Source organism: Triturus cristatus, chromosome 8 (genome assembly GCF_964204655.1).
Source record: "Triturus cristatus chromosome 8, aTriCri1.1, whole genome shotgun sequence".
NCBI lineage: Eukaryota > Metazoa > Chordata > Amphibia > Caudata > Salamandridae > Triturus > Triturus cristatus.
The window spans coordinates 774,486,760-774,503,960 of record NC_140591.1 but is presented as its reverse complement, the minus strand read 5'-3'; the positions used below and the strand labels follow the sequence as shown (position 1 = coordinate 774,503,960).

Here is a 17,201-nt window from a genome sequence, read left to right as displayed (position 1 = left end):
AAAACTCATTTTGAAATTGTTCCTTTTTGTTTTTAACAATGCGAGGTTCATTTTGTTGCCTCTGAAAGCTTGCGAAGCAGAAAGCTGATATAATGTGTAATCTACTACATGAGTGAATTGATATGTGTTTTGTCAAGAGATTTGATGTATGCCATGTTTTTTTGGCTTGTCTTTGCTTGAGTTGGCCAAACCATAACCTTGAAGATATTTGGTGCTGCATTTTTCTTTTGCAAAAAAAAGCATTATCGTATTTAATTGATCTTTATTCCTTTGTATAGTATTTGTGGAACCTAAAGTCACTTCCAAGCTCTGAAAAGTGGACCAAAGCAAGAGGGCGATGGGATGGCAATTAAGGAAGTTGCAGAGTATAAGATTGCAATGTGGTCAGAAGTTTAAGATTCTTAGAACAGATTTGTTAGTAGTCTCAGATCTTCTGAGCTGTGTACGCTTTGTCTTGAAGTTGAGGTGCAGTAGTAGAGAATTGCACAGGGTGGTGCTATGGTTGTGAAAAGATCCACTTGTAGAATCTTTGCACTGCAGCTGGTAGATGTTTAGCAGATTTTGGCTCTGGCCTCTAGTTGAGTCAGCTGGGAGTACGGGAAGGCTCCGTTAAGGTACCTAGGCCTTTGCTGTAGAAATCTTTATTGGTAAGTCAGAGTTTCTGGATCTGTATTGTTCTGTCAACCGCAAATGCAAAGTTTTAATGACTGCACATAAGTAAAGTCAGGCTCCCTTGCATAATTCTGAAGGGCTAAAACTCCCTTTTGTAACTGTTGCCCCCTGTGGTGTGTACAACTGGTCCGCTTCAAAGGTTACTGTTGTGTTGCAGATTTAAGGGTAACATGCACTAATGCTTAAATGCTTTTATCAAATCCCCAAAAGTGATTAACAATACCCAGAAGAAAGTAGATCAATATGTAGTTATGTATTCAGTTATTTCATTAACTTGGTGTGCCATAGAACGCCCCCATAGTAGCTTGTGGCCACGGTGCTACCTCTAGAGGCTGACAGTTGGTGGGTGAAGATACTTTATAGCGTTCAAATGATCTCCAGTTGGTGAGTCTGTTCCCTTAACTGAGGCAGGTTTATACTGGTTTGCGGTAACAATATTTTGAGGCATGTGTCTTACATTGTGGAGGAGAGACGGTTGGAGTCTAAATTGACAGAATGAAAAACTAACTAAAAGCTGGGCCCTGACATACTTTCAGAGACTGATCCAAAATCTGTGCAACGCTTGTACTTATGTCTGTTTTGGTATTTTTAGAGCACAAGCTTAGCTGTTTAGCAATGGAGTGCTTTACAAGGTCCATGCCCCAGTGGGGTTACAAGGGGGCAAAGCGGTAGAAGGAGGAGGTAGAGCTAGTGGGAGTGGTGAGAGGTCAGCCTATACTTGTTAGTGTTCCTTGAAGAGGTGAGTTTTCAGTTTCTTCCTGAATTGTAGGAGGGGTGTGCTGTTCTGATGGTGTTGGGGGGATGTGGTACCAGATCTTGGGGATGTAAACTGCGAAGGCTTGTTTTATCTGACGTGCAGCTAAGTCAAACCTGGTGATGTTGGAGGGCCTCTTCTGGCGTTGACTTCCAGATATTGCTAGGTCGTTAGGTAGAAAGAGGGGGTCTTGTTGTCGAGGGCCTTGTAAATGATGCAGTCAATCTTTATCATGATCTGGACGTGCAAGAGGAGCCAGTATAGATCCTTTAACATGAGGGTGATGTGGTCAGATTACTTCAGCCCCTTGATGAGCTGTAGTGCTGCTGTGTGAAGGATGCCTTTCATGGGTGTAAGGGTGGTCTCTGGGATGCCTTTGCACAGAGTGTTACCTCTGTCAAGGTGGCAGAGAACCAGGGTTTGAACTGTCATTCTGAAGTCTTATCCTGTCAGAAAAGGTTTCACATTTCTAAGGATAGAGAGTTCGAAGCAAGCTGTTTTGGTCTTCTTGGCAATGTGCTTTTGAGTGAGGTTCGAGTCCATGGTGAATCTGAGGGATTTGTCCTGTTACTTCAGTTGGGTGTGAAGTCTATTAGGTTTCCATTAGAGTCTCTGTATATTGTTGTTTGAGGAGATTTTGATGTAGAGTCTGAAAAAATTGCTGTCCATTGATGAGGTAGAATGTAAATAATTGTAGGATTGTGCCACGGATGATGGTGATGAAAGCTGCAGAGATGTCATTGTGTCCACACGTAGCTTCCCACTACTCTCATCACACTGTGCGCTGCCAATAATGTGATACAAAACTAGGAACCATCCTTAATATGTTGATATAGCACTCAGTGTTATAATCGACTTCCATGACATCACATTTGTGGTTTACTGTAGCTCTATTACCCTATGAGCTGTTCTAATGCAGCAATGTCAGTCTGGGCGATGCTGTCACTGCAGTGGCATCGCATTGGAAGCAGATGTAATTGCAGTGTCCTCAGTGTGAGCTGCCCCTTGCTGCAGTGCAGTCACACTGGGAACTGTCCCTTACTGCAGCGCTGTCACGCTTGGAACTGTCCCTTACTGCAGCGCTGTCACGCTTGGAACTGTCCCTTACTGCAGCGCTGTCACGCTTGGAACTGTCCCTTACCGCAGCGCTGTCACGCTTGGAACTGTCCCTTACCGCAGCGCTTGGAACTGTCCCTTACCGCAGCGCTGTCACGCTTGGAACTGTCCCTTACTGCAGTGCAGTCACACTGTGAGCTGTCCCCTACTGCAGTACCGTCACACTGCCATCACACTGTGAGCTGTCCCATACTGCAGTGCCGTCTCACTGGAAGCTGTCCCTTACTGCAGTGCCGTCACGCTGGGAGCTGTCCCTTACTGCAGTGCCGTCACGCTGGGAGCTGTCCCTTACTGCAGTGCCGTCATGCTGTGAGCTGTCCTTCACTGCAGTGCCGTCACACTAGGAGCTATCCCTTACTGCAGTGCCGTCACACTGGGAGCTATCCCTTACTGCAGTGCCGTCACACTGGGAGCTGTCCTTACCATCCCACTGAGGGCTGTCCATTATTTCAGTGCCGTCACATTACTGGGCGCTGCTCTTAAGCAGTGCCATAACAGACTTAAACCTTTATCTTAGGGCACCCCGCAGCCTTTGTGGTTTTCTCTCCCAAGAAAAATCTCATCGACTCAAGATCTCTTTGAAAGACCATTTCATTCCTTGCAAATTTCTCAGGTCACATAACTATCTAAAGACATATTTTCACCCTGAGAAAATAAATCTGTTTTGCAGGGCACAGCAACTCAAGATAAACTTGTTGAGGCAACTTCGCCTGCTTGCCATTGCATATCACCCCATTTAATCATGATTGTTGTTCCCTGCTCCCTTTCTCAATGCACTCTGTATAACTCCCCAGAGCTGCTATTGTTGAAAAGTCAAAGATATGTTGCTCTTGGTTTTGCTGCCACCTTGTGATCAGACCAAGAAGCGATTCTTTAAAGCAACATGTATCCTAATTATCTTTACATTTGTCCATGAATGTATGTTTCAGATTGCAGTTTCCAAATCTTTAAAAGATACGACGAGTCGGCTTGCAGAGCTTGGCTGGCTGCATAATAAAATAAGAAAATACGCTGACCAGAGGAGCCTGGACCGGTCATTTGGGCTTGTTGGACAGGTAAGGTATTCAAATAAAAAGTCATTTCCTCAACTTCCTGTTTGAGTTACAATTGAGTGAGTTCTTGTAATGTGGATCACTTGTGGATATCCCACCTGTTTAATATCTGATAAGTTTAAGTCCAGAGCAGACTATAAACCAAAAGCCGCCCTGGCAAATTGTTAGTCAAGCCTTCATACGCTCGTCCGCGAGTGCGGGGAGTGAGCTGACCACAAGGGTGGTGGTGTGCTGTGGGTGGTACTCCCTCCAGACAATTTTTAAAAAACAAGCATTTTGCAATGCAGTAGTTTTCGCTTTTGGGACCTTATAAGTATTTAGCTATGCCGCACATTATTCTGGATAGGAAAACTTGTATTTACTGTGCGCGAAGCAGTGAAAGGGTGCAGTACCACATGTTATCACTGGGTGTTCCTAGAGAAACCTTTTGGCCACATAAGGTACTGCACCCTGTGAGGAATCGTGCTGTGCGACAAAAAGTAAATAAAGAAAGAAAAAATACCATTGGATATGTTTCTGCAAACATGCGGCGCTGCAACAAAAGAAACAAGCAGAGGGGCTGGTTGAAGGTAAAGAGAAGCAGCACAGGAGTAAAAGTATGTTGTAAGTTCTTTATTTAAAAAATGGAGGTGGGCGAGCGTGCCAAAGCTGCAACTAAAGGATAAAGCGCGGGGCTTGTGAAACTGGCGCCACGCTGACAGTAAAAGTGTGTTTTCAGTTCTTTATTTTAAAAAAGGATTTGGGCGAGCCGTGCCGAGCAAAAGAAAGGCGCAGCCACCATAGTTCAAGGTAAAGCGCGGCATGCCGTGCTGCACCAGAACAATTAAAATGCATTATAAATACCTTTAGGGTTGAGGTAGTGCAGTCGGGAAGTGGTAGCTTCGTGCCTGCAACACCAGCTTATTAAGAAAGTAGTGCTCTGCAATTATGATTGAAATGCACAGAGTAAGAGCACGTGTAAAAAGGCCTGTCTTTACGGGAGGATACAAGAGTGGAAAAGGAGAGACTAAGGTGAGACTACCAAGCAAACTAGCCAAAGAATAAAAGGCATTCACAAAAGACAGTCACAAGAGCAGTTGAAAACATGGGCGTACAATGGGTGGAGCTTAAAACCCAGATCCTGAACACAGCATGTCTCGAAGACACAGCACAAGCACTGCCTAGGCGAGACCGAAACATGCACTTAGAGTGCCTTTACCACACATTTTTTATTTTAGGCCCTTGTTCAGTCATTGAACCTGCGTGGGTCAAGAGAGGGTGGATGAACGAATTAGAAAATGGATGACCAGGAATAAAGACTTTAGCTACATGGAACAAACTGCCTCAATGCACTGGCCAAAGGTTTGTTCACTGGTTTTTATTTTAGCTTGCGTATTAAACCCTCACACTCCCTAAACACTATCACCACCAATCCTTGTGAAACAGGCAGAGCCCGCTTGCATTTAACACAATCCACTGAGTTAGTGCGTTAGAGAATTAAACGCAAGCCATTAAGCTATGACCTATAATTGGAGAGTGACAGAGATAACTGCGTAGTGATGAGTTGCATCAATCCAGTCTTCCACTTCACCACATTGTGTGATCCTAGGGAATTACATTTTTTCACAGTGTCTTCTTTTCCTTCATCACATGAGGGCACATTAACATACATCAGTTCAGGGTGTGCACAGCACAAAAAGCAAAAGATTATATTGTTACTCCATCTAAAGTAACGTCATGAGCCACGTATAGGGGGTGAAAGACAGCTGACTTTCCGCTTGGTTAACTAAAATCCTCATCAGGGCAGTGGTGGTGGGGGCATGAGCGTTTCTAAGTTCATGATTCGAATCTATCACTTCGAACAATTGCCACTCAATGCAACAATATGATTTAATATACTAAACTGAGATACATCGCAATGGTTGCATTGTAAAGGAATACAGATTTGAATGTTGAAGTCTATCATGTGTACCTGACTCTCTAAGCCATGCAACAGCAGAGACTTCACCCCCTTCCCCTAAAACCCCTGAAGGTCAGGGCTGCTTGCGACAGCTGTGCAGGAGACACAAACACAAAAACAAATAGATTTGAAGTAAGTGTGGTCTTACTGGGCATGCTTTAAAACCATTTGTTTTGCGTTGTAAGATTTTGAAGCACCAATGCCCTGCCCCCATAATCAAAACTGGACCCCTCCAGCAGTAAAACCAGTCCCCACCTTCCAAGTCTACAGGAAAAACACCCACTGCCCTGAACAGCCTGTGCGGGCCTGTTTAAAACCAGAGTGTGTCTTAAGGGCTGCTTCCAGTAACTCCCAAGTAAGCAAGCATTGTAAAGCCAATAGGTCTTGCCTTTGGGACTTTTTGACTTTGTCCTTGTGTTTTTTAGGTATGTTACACAGCATCCCTGATGCTGTGCCGCATGGTTAAAGGATGCAAACAAAAAACATTAAAATGTGTGTGTGCATGCCTAGAAAATGATGCAGCTGCCTTTTTTTTTTTGTACACCTCATGAACACCTAATTTTCCCGCCTACCTGGGTGCAAATGTGCCTGGGGGCAGGGGGGAGTGAGTTTTCCTCCTTTTGGAGGCAGCCTGGTTGCACATCACACGCTGTGCAGCCTTTGAAGCTCACCGCCTCGATGTACCACTTCCCTAGCCAATCATGTCATGGAGGAAGGTATGACCTCCAGGCCATTGTTTCTGACTCCTGGGAGAGTACACAACTACTGGCAGGGGGTCAGATTCCTGACTTGGTGGCAGCAGCAAGCGCATGCTAGCAGCCAGAGCACAGGAAAGTCTGGGGCAACCATGTGGGCCACCTCTAAGAAAGCCATCTGTGTGCATGCCACATTGTCCTCAACTTGAGATTCATGTCAGTGGTGATGAAGCACGTTGTTTGATACCAAACACAACCTATTTAGGCAGTACCATAATGGAGCTGCCAACCTCTGGTTTGCCTGGGTGCCAGCCTATGTTATCCCATGGACTGTCTATCACATATAGTGTCCTTTAATGGTAAAGGCCACTAGAAGGACATATAAGCTTGCACTTGCATGTCCACACTTTTCATATAATGAACCCTGCCTCCTAGGATTACGGGGGACTGGCAGTTTTAAAAATAGTTCATTGACTTTCACCACACATGGTGAGGGCAAAGTTGAGTTCAAGCAGTTTACACTGCTCCTGCAATCTTCAATGGCACGCTTGCTGTAGTAGTTTACTTGGATCACTCAGGGTGGCACAAACTGTGCTTCAGACCCTGGTGACCTCCTTAGCACCTATACCCAGGGTACCACTGGCACAATATACTAGGGACTTAGAAGGGGGTGAAAATTATTTTTCAGTTAGGGTTACCAATTCACACATATCAGTTTTAGGGAAAGAGCACTGGCACTGGGGCTTAGTTAGCAGGCTTCAGTGCACTGTCGGAGTCGAAAACCAGGATCAAGTAGTCCAAATGGGGGCAAAAAGTGGTGTGCATCTGTAAAAAGGGCCTATTTTCTTCAATGATTTATGACAAGAGAAATGAAAAAAGTGAAACCAGTTGATACAAAGAGGCCAAGATATCCTTTCAATGTTCGTGGGTACATTTGACACTTTTTGTGCGGTTTTATATAATGCAAGCTTGTTGCAAGAACATTAAAGTACTTTACATGAGCCCCAGAATAGGTTGCACATTTGTTTCTTTTTTATAAGGCACTGGGAAGTTAAGTGATTTGCCTAGAATCACAGGATGTGGATCCGATGCTGGGACACAAATCGGATTCCCCGATTCCAGGATTCGCAGCTCTAGCCCCAGGGCCAACACATCTCCCCTAGCAAAGCATATCAAACCAGTTGTTAATTAAAATGGCTAAAACAACCTCTAGGACAGTGTCTCTTAACTTGTGGTCCATCCGCTAAGGGGTCTGACTTTCCTTTACATTTTATTCCTGGGAACACAACTTTTATGGATGCCTCTTTTGCTCACTACAATTCCCATGGAACCTAGGCATGAAGGCCTGGAATTCTTGGCAAGGTCTGATGGCTCCCACGCTCCGTTTCTGGTTCTTCCACAACCGCTGAATGGCTGTACCGTGTAACATTCTACCACATAAGCCCTGAGCAAGGAGACTGCAGGCACAAGACAAACAGGGCAATTTTTTATTTTTCCTTTTATTGCTGACTGTGCAATAAATTGCTTGCAAGCTTTAAATCAGGTTTGCTATTGAGTGAAAGTGAAAGTGAAAGCTCTAGCGTTCTAACATGGCATATGTTTCCTCTTTACATATAGATTGTGGATCTGTGCTCCCCCAACAGGCATAGAATATAACCTAGCCTGAGTAAATGGAAGCTTGTGATCTCAGCTTATGTAACTGATGTATTGGCCAACAGGATGGTATGCCATCGAATGACCAATAAAACATTCTTCCAAACTTATACTAACACATTGACAAAAGTAAAACACCTGCAGTCTCCACCCCCAAACAATTGCATTTGCATTGGCAAACTATCAGTTGCTGCCTTTGGAAAGTGCTAGCTAACGTTTTGGCAGTGGGCCAGCGTTTGCTTCCGATGCTGTGCAGCATCAGTACAAAGAAAAAAAAAATGTTGCTGATGTTGAACAGCATTGACCAAAACACATTTGAAAACAAATGTTCAGCTCCTACATCGTGATGTCTATGTGCGTATGCACCATAATTCTGCATCAGGATTCAGTTGTATTTTTTACTGGTTAGCCTGCCAAAGCGTGATGACTTACAGATACACACGCACAACGTAACCACGGTGTTACAGCAACATTTTTTTTTTTTACTGTTAATTTAACGTTCCAAGGTGTGGTGGGCACACACACACACACACTCATTGCATTCACCTCTCGGGCCGGTGCTGAGCAGCGGGCACAGGTCCTGCTCAGGGCTGGTTCTAGGATTTTTGGGGCCCTGGGCACAAGGGGAATGTGCGAGGCTCCTCTATTTTGCATAGACGTGACCCATTCAGGGCTGTCTGCATCTCCATAGATGCCCCTGCTCCTGAAGCTGCAGCCCCCCCCCTCTCAGCCACCTAGAAACATCTCTTAACAGCTCATAAAGGGCCGAAGGTGTGAGGGTTGCTTATCTCCAGAGAGGGTTAAGACTGCCAGGGATCTAAACAGCCGGGCAATAGTCCTCCCATCGTGCCACTGCGTGGGTGGGGGAAGAGGCCTAATTGCAGGACAAAACTGAGGAATGTGCCTTCTTGCAACTGGGTCTGCCACCCCCAACAGTCAGCGGCATTAGTTGCCTGAATTCTAATTTGTTGCTGACAGAGCTCTGAACAGTAATCCCCTGTGCCACACGACATGTGCCAGAATAGCAAACCTAAAGCAAATGCCTTTGGCTCCTCCAGGCTGGTGCCATAGGTAAATCGTCCATTTTCAAAATTGGCATTTAACCCCATTGCAGCGTTTGGGTCATTCGTGTTCCTAAACAGGTACATTCGCTTATAGACCTCAGAGTTATAAACCCTGATCTCATTATCTGAGTGGATAGGGAATGCGACAGTAGGTACACTACCTTTTTTTGAATTTTTTTTTTATTTCACAGTCGTATTGTACATACTATCACAGCATTGCATATATGTTGGTATCACAGAAAACATGATATATAATCCAGTAGATATACTACCTTGACACAAGTTCACAAAGAAGTAGGTATTGTGGAAAGCAGTGTGTTAGAAAGGACACTTGTGGTTTGCTGCACTTGTAATCAGTTAAGTAGTGCCTTTGCTGCATTATAAATACAGTATGGCTCTACAATGACTTCTTTTGTTACTTTTTAAATCTAGATTGTTGACTGTCCATATTTGTATTTTAAATAAATACATGTTTTTTTGTTGAAAAAATAAAGTGGCAGTGTTCTTAACTTTTGATGTCTTATATTTGTTGGTTGTCATGTGGCTGTTCTCAAGATTGAGGTTTTAATATATTACTTTTTTGCAGAGTTTTTGTGCTGCCTTACATCAAGAGCTGAAAGAATATTACAGACTTCTCTCTGTTTTACACTCACAGGTCAGTATGTGCTTTCCTACCCTGAAGATTTGTAATGTACTTTTGAAAGTGAGGATTCTCTCCACCTTCAATCATTTGAAATGTACGCACTGTCTTTTTCATCTGAGTTTTTTTATCACGACTGCTGCCATATATATTTAATACCTGTTTCACATCTATGTTCAGCACTTGACCTATATACATAAGAGCTTAAAGCTGTATTTTGTTTTGAAGCGTAATGCCATAACTTCAATTTGCCTGAACGTAAAGGCTTTTAAAGTCTCTCTTGTGGTAGCCTGCTCTGCCTTTCCAGTTTAGAATGGCACTTTGACTCCAGGCTACAAACTGCTTGGCCATGGAATTTGAGCAAGGGGTCAAGGACTAATAAATGTGAATTAAGGAAAACACGAAAAAAGCCCTTTGGAGGAAACCAAATAATGGAAAACCATTTTTAAGGAAAGACAAATGTAAGGAATTTAATGAAAAATAAAAGAAAACCTTTTAAAGGAAAGATAATGTTAAGGAAAAAAAATCTAAATTACGATAAAGTTTAGGGGTACTGAGAGTTGTTTTGGCTCTAGGATGGTTGATGTTTAGGGGTGAAAAAAAGTTTTTTTAGGGCTCAGGAATGGATAGCGTTTTGGGGTGCAATTTGGGGTTTTAGGGTTCACAGATGAGTGGAGTTTAGGGATGGTTAGTGGTTTTTAGGGTTCAGGGATGGGTGGAGTTTAGGGCTGAGGGGTTTCACGGTGCTGTGATTGGCAGAGTAAAGGGGTATTGAAGGGCCTTTAGGGTTAAGGAATGGGTTGAGTGTAGTGGTGAGTGATTTAGAGGTCAGGGATGGGTGGAATTTATGGGTAGAAAGGGTTGTAGTATTCAGGATTGGGTGGAGTTTTGAGGTGGCGAGGGGTTTTAAGGTAAAGGTTTACGAATGGGTGGAGTTTAGGGGTAAAGAGGGGCTTTAGGGTTTAGAATTGGATGGGTAGAGTTTAGGGATCTGGGATGGGTGGAGGTTATGTGCAGTTAGGGTTTTTTAGGGTTCAGGGAGAAGTCGATTTCAGGGATAGAAATTATTTTTAAAGCTCATAAATGGGTGGAGGTTAGTAAGGGGTATAGCTTAGGCTTGGTGAGGAATTTATAGGGGGCAGTCATCAATGGTGTTTTGTGTTATAAGGAAGTCAATGATGGAAGGTGTTTAGGGGTATCAAGAGGGTCCGTGAATTGAAAGCATCTGAAGTAATTGTTTGACAGTGTAAAAGATCTAAATCCGAAATAATGCCCCTTGAAGTAAAGCACTAAATTAAATACCTCTGACGAATGTTTCTGAAAGTAAGGCATGCAAACATTGTGTGTACACTTTAAAAGTAAGCATGCAAAAGCCAATTTCGAAAACAGACGTTCCATTAATTGGATTTTATGAATTGGTAAATGCCATTCATTCAGAAAAATTCCATTACACAGTTTAGGTGAAGTGCTTTCTCAGTAATGGTATTCCATTAACTCTATGAAATCGCATACAACCATCCTGAACTTATGCAGCTTTTGCCTCAATCCTTTAGATGTTCCCGAAGTGCCTCTTTTGTAGACGTCTCTATCAGATGAAAGAGATCTAGGCACAGGTTCATTACCTTAGAATTCTCCCCAGGCGCCAGACTGAATCCCAAAAATTTTCTACAGCAGTACTTCTTCGTGTCGGCAGAGGGTGCAGAGCGACTCCGTAACTATGTCGTCCGCCAGATGTGACAGAGTCCAGATCAGCCCTCTCCTGATGCGCTGATGTCAGTTTCTTCCTTTCTGCACTTCCACGCGGATCCAGAGTGCGATAACTATGGTCATTTTTGGCCTTTCTTGACGTTTGTCAGTGACACAGTATGGTTTTTCCTGGATATCATCGAGGTCCTGGGGTCTGCAATGTCGAGCCCTCATCCTTTTTGCATGTGGTGTCTAGGCGCCCACCCTGACTCCGAGCGGTGCAGTCCTTTCTTCAGCTTCGGTCGTTGACCCTGCCGGAGCGTCGCATAACACGGGTAATGCGACATGGTGGTCGACGGCCCCTTGTCAGTCACGTCATCATCTTCCTCTGAGGACCAGTCGAGGGCCAGCTCCCAAAGTCATATGTCCTCGCTATTGCTTGGTAAGTCACGCGGTTGGTCTTCCCCCAACTTTACCATGTACAAGCGTTGTCCCTGACTCACCTCCTATTTGTTAACTGTCGGAGCTGGTATCTGTTCCACACCTTCCGGTTTTTCCTAGTATCCAGGGGACTGTGGCTTAGATGAGTGACCTTTTCTCCCTACATGCCATTTTTGCCTCTCGAACTCCCTCCCGTACACCTCGCGGGTTGAGGAGGTAGGTGAGGTCTCGACTGACTCCATGCCGGCGGGACCTCTCTCTGTGTCAGAGGGGCCCTCCGAATCCGTGCGAGACTTCCTTTTGGGTTCCGGTGTCAAGCCCTTCGGGGTCCCTACCTGTGACTCCTATATCGGATCCGTCGGCACAGATTCCGGTGTCGATGATCCTGGTCGCCTCTTCTTTGTCTTTTCTCCCTGACGCCCAGGTTTGGTCTTCTCGACGTCTGTGATGGTGCCTGTGGATGAGTCCCCTTTGGGCTACCTTCCTCCACTTTCGGGCATCCCTCTGCTTTTTTCTCCATGGCACAAGGGTATTTTGGTGCTGTGCGTGCTCACGCTTATGAGCCACCTCCAGAGTTTCATTAGGTTTCTGACTTCGGTGACGCAATTGCCTTGACTCTTCTCCATCCTCTGGCATGTTTTCTCCTCCTCACCTTGCTTCGGAGGCTAGCTCAGCTTTTGCTAAGAGTTGATTTAGTACTGGGGCTGCAGCTTCCTTCCGTGGAAGTGACCATTGATCCCCTACTTGGGGTGCTTTGGTAGAGCCAGCTGAAAACTGAGCCTGCGCTTCCCTTCAGTGAAACCCTCGATCATGTTCTGTTGGGCACAGGGGCTAAGCCGGTTTCAGGGCCTTTGTGGACCGGTCTATTGGTCATAGACACCGTTCTGCCCCTGGAGACCTGTGCTGCCTTTTCAGCCAGCATTCTCTGCAAAGCTTTGTGGTTCAGGCTGCTGCAGCCTCTGCTGACATAGGTCCCGTGCCAGATGTCCCTCCAGATAGGGAGCCTAAAGGGCTGGATACTTTGGTCTGATATCTTTTCTGATACCAGCTCCCCTTTGCGGTCCCTTCATTCAACTTGTGTTTTAGGCCGTTTTTCTTATGTCTTGTGTAATACTGTCTCGCGCATCCTCCCCTCTGTCCCATATGACTCTCGGAACACTCTTGCTGTGTTGATCAAGGATGGGCGTCAGGCAGATACATTGCTGATTTGTGGTGGCATGAATACCTCCGATTCTGTTGGGCAGGCCATGGCCCTTTCGGTAGCTCTTCAACGGCATGCCTGGCTACGTACCTCCAGCTTCTCTGATGGCCAATATCTGTTTGGCTCTCAGGCTAATCCAGCAATGACCCTCGTCAGAGCTATGTCGCTTAGTGAAATAACTACGGCACAGCTAATGATTGTACAGCCAGACCTTTTGCCTCAGCCTATCTTTGACACTAGTACTATATGAGGAAAGAGGCCCCCGCTGCTTTTGATTCCAGTGCGCTCCAGAGCATATCTAATCTCTCATCACATTGGTGATTAGGTGGAGGTGGACAATCTCCTCCTCCTTTATTACTCTGATGAAGGGCTGTGCTTAGACTTGCAAAATGCCAGTGGGCTATGTACCTCATCAGAAGCAGAGCTGGACTCTGCTCCTGGTCCATCAACAGATGAAAGTGCGTCCTCTGCAGTAATGTGCAGACTTGTAAAGGCAGTAGATTTTAAATTGCCTTCTGTTGAAATACTTATCAGAAGGGGGGGAGACTGGGTTCACCCTCCTCCATGGTATATCCTCAACAAAAAAGAACTCCGGAGAAGAAAGGGCTAGAAATAGACAAACTCTCCACAGCAATAGATATGAAAGAAAACATTGTTTTTCTTAAAAAAAAAACCCTCATCCGCCAGGGTTGCCCCTTCGTGACATGCCACCAATGGCCAACCCTGGTGGGTGAGGGTTTTTTACTGTTGAAATACTCCAACCAGGGTCATCTTGGTCTGAGCTTGTATTGCCATTTGTATCACCCCAGATATCTTTGTGGCCACGTGGCCAAAACCATGGTCAGCTCCTCTGGTTAGTCATCCCATGGCCAGGCGACACAGACCTGTGCCTGATTAAACTTATTTTTGGCCAAAACACCTTTTCGCCTAAAATCCTTGTGGTGTAGCCTGGCCTTGCTCTTCTTGAATGGGGTGAGCCTTCTGGGCAGATACATCTGCGCTTTTAGGGACATGGCCAGCAAGATCTTATCAGCCATCCTTTAAGACCAGCAAAAAATGTACTTTCCACTGGCCTGGACACCGCCAAGTAAATTGATCGCTGTATTGGCATCAGCTTAGTGCTTAAACAACAAGCTTGGATGCGGGCAGCTGAATTTTCCGAAACCGCCAGGTGTCACTTCTGGACATGACCTTTAATGGTTCTAGGTTTTGGAAGAAAATAATGACTCTGTTGTCACTGGCTTTAAGTAGCTTAAGAGCAGAGTCCTTGCAAATATTGGTGCCAGCTTGCCAACTCCACTAGCAGTAAAGAAGGCTTAGGGGTTACTCCAGAGGCCTAGCTTACTAGCAACACCAACCATCATAGCCAGGGCAATAACCATCCCAGCCTTTTTGAGACTGAGAACACTGATGCAGCATTTACCTACCTCTTCCTTCCCTGCTGCTATTGTATATCGTCAGAAAGTGAGCAATCTGTGGTTAGAAGTATCCATTAGAGGAACAGGATTCTTTCCTTTGCAAAATGTGCTTGTTGATTCATCCTTTCTGTAACCGCAAATTCCTCACTGCCATCCCTTCTTCTCGTTCTGCGACGTGGGCATGTGCACAAGTTAATGAGGTCCTGAGTTTCGTTTCAGCTCAATGTAACTTGCACATTGTTTACTGGAGAAAAAGTAACAAACTGGCATGAGTGTGCACAGGTTTCACCTATATGTGGCCTTGCTCCTTCACTTCAGGGAACGTGATTCATGCAGAGCCTCATGGTGCTACCTATCAGTGTGCAGGAGTATTTGCTTGGAGAATCTTCCAGATCCAGTGTGTCTTCTGGAATATTCTAAAGGTGAGGAATCTGACCAGAATGAGCTTTACAGGAAAAGGACACTAAATTGTTCCCGATCTATATGACTAAGTAGTTCAAAGGCAATTCATCACAAATTATTCAAGAAGCAAAATCTTAAGTAGAGCATAGATGCCGGGAAACCGCCTTCACAATGAGGTTTTTACCATGTTGTGACTTTACCACGCATTTTTAAGCATGCATGTTTTTACAACGTGTGTTTTTACAACGGGTGCCTTTACCGACTTTTTAAGGTAAGTTTGTGGGTATGGGGGGGGGTCTCCCCTCACAAATACATTGTTTTTAAATGAATAAACAATGTGTGGTAATGGAATCCATTGTAAAAACATACATGTTGTAAAACAATGCGTGGTAAAAAATGCATGGCTAAGGCTTGCAACCTGTTTCCCTGAGTTGTTCTGTCGTACAACCTAGATATGTTCCAACCTCTGTGTCTCACTCCTTAATATGTCAGTCTCAATTGGTGCCTAGCACATACACTCACTTTCCAGGTGCAATCCTGGATACATCATTGGGGGAAGCTATCCATCGGAGAAGAGTTCAAAAATTTCCCTGCTTAATGCCAAAAATTCAACAATTGAAAAGCACAGCTGTTTGGAACTTCAAGTTCTGTTAAGGGATGTTCTCTGTGAATTCTACTGATTCCTTACTGCAGACTGAAAATATGTGCTGAAATGAGGATCTGAATGCGGTCTGTTTTTAAGTGTCTAAATCTTTTTGAGAATCAAATCCAAATCACAAAGATTGCCCTTTCAAAGGGACGCATCCCAATTTTCTTTGACGAAAGGTACATTTTTGAAGGACGGGGAGTCAATTTGCATGATCTTTGAGCAAGAGGACATTTGACTGAGAAGGCAAACCAACTTTATGTAAATGTTCTGGAGCTCAAAGCTATCCGGTGAGGCTTTCAGTCTTTATTTCCAAACTTGAGCAAATCAAGTTCTTGTGAGAACAGACAATACAGCAGTCATATATAAACATAAACAAACAAGGCGGATCCACATCACAAGCTCTCTCAGAAGAGCCTTGAGATTCATGGAACTGGACCATCAGTGATGCCATCTACATGTCAGCAGATCATATGACCGGAGCAGACAACTCCTGGGCAGATGTACTTGTCAGAAAGGCAAATGTAACCTACAAGCAGGGGTTGAACTAAGATCACGAGAACATCATCTTTCAACAGTGAGGAAATACCACTTCTCTGCAAGCAGGTGTTGGCAACAATTGGCCCTAACAACGGCAAGGAAAGTGAGTGTGATTAAAGCACTCCTGATTAAGGAACCATGTTTATGCTTCCAAAAACGAGAAGGTTACTTTAAAGGCCAATCTGAAATTCAGGCCAATTGGTACCACCCGACTTTCATTAAAACAAACTTGTTGAATGGAAGTCTTATTTCCCAAATCAATGACAGTTGCGGATAAAACTCTTCATTCACTGGCTATTCAAAGTAGTTTGAAACTATATATTGGCAAAAGTAAAACTTTCAGAAATTCAGACATACGGTAGACTTTTTCCATCCACAAAGTGAACAGCCTATTTCTGCTCAAAGAATCACAAGATGTGTAGACTCAGCAATTCTTACCTGTAATTTCCAAGCTAGTAGTCTCCTGAGGACATCACTGTTGGCTCAACGAGTGTAGTAGAGGCTACTGCATCATTGTATGCATGCATCCCACTATTTCATATGTGCACTTTCTGCTACATGGAAGATTTGTCACACTTTTTTGAAGCACTGCTGCCTAGATGTAGAGATCTAGATGCTCTGCTATGAACCAGGAGGTTCTCCATAATCTATTTTGCTAATGTAAAAATCTTCCTTCTTTCATCTAGCAATGGTTTTAATTTAATTTTGGTCTGACTCCGTTTTATAGCGATGTCCTACAATATCCCTGTTGTATATGGAATACTGCTTGCTACTATAATTCATGCATGTGAATCTATGAAAAGTCGGAGATGGAGAAGAAAAAAGTTACTTAACTGTATATCCAGTTCTGAAGCATGGGTATTTTTCATAGATTCACATGCAAATCTCCTTTCCACCGGGTCAGAGGCTTTCAGTTTTTTGTATTTCAAAATAATTTTATTGGCTTTTAAAAGAGTAGCAACATAAAAAAAGAAACCAAGTAACAAATTAGCAACCAAATACCCCACACAAAGATCCCCACCCATAACCATATAACAGAGGCCGTGTGGCATGCTCCCAAATAGGTGTCCATATGAATAGCTCGAATAAAGGACAGCTGGGTTTCGTTCATATGTCTGTGAGTGTGCTTTTAGCTGTCTCTTTAAGCTCCTTCTCTAGGACCCGTTGTCTAACCTGGGTACGTCTAAAACTTCTGTTTTCCACCAAGGGCTAATCTGTCTTCATTTGCTGAAAGGACTTTACTTAATTATGGTAGAACATTTTTCCTATTTTGATACACATC

The 17,201-nt window shown here is 44.2% G+C and overlaps 1 protein-coding gene across 1 annotated transcript in view; it reads left to right on the top strand.

The window, feature by feature from the left end:
* Nucleotides 1-17,201, top strand: part of TUBGCP3 (tubulin gamma complex component 3) — a 370,876-nt gene that overhangs the window by 193,219 nt on the left and 160,456 nt on the right. The window contains exons 8-9 of the mRNA XM_085622213.1: nucleotides 3,472-3,597; nucleotides 9,532-9,600. Of these exons, the coding sequence (XP_085478339.1) occupies nucleotides 3,472-3,597; nucleotides 9,532-9,600 (195 nt within the window). The remainder of the gene's footprint in view (nucleotides 1-3,471; nucleotides 3,598-9,531; nucleotides 9,601-17,201) is intronic.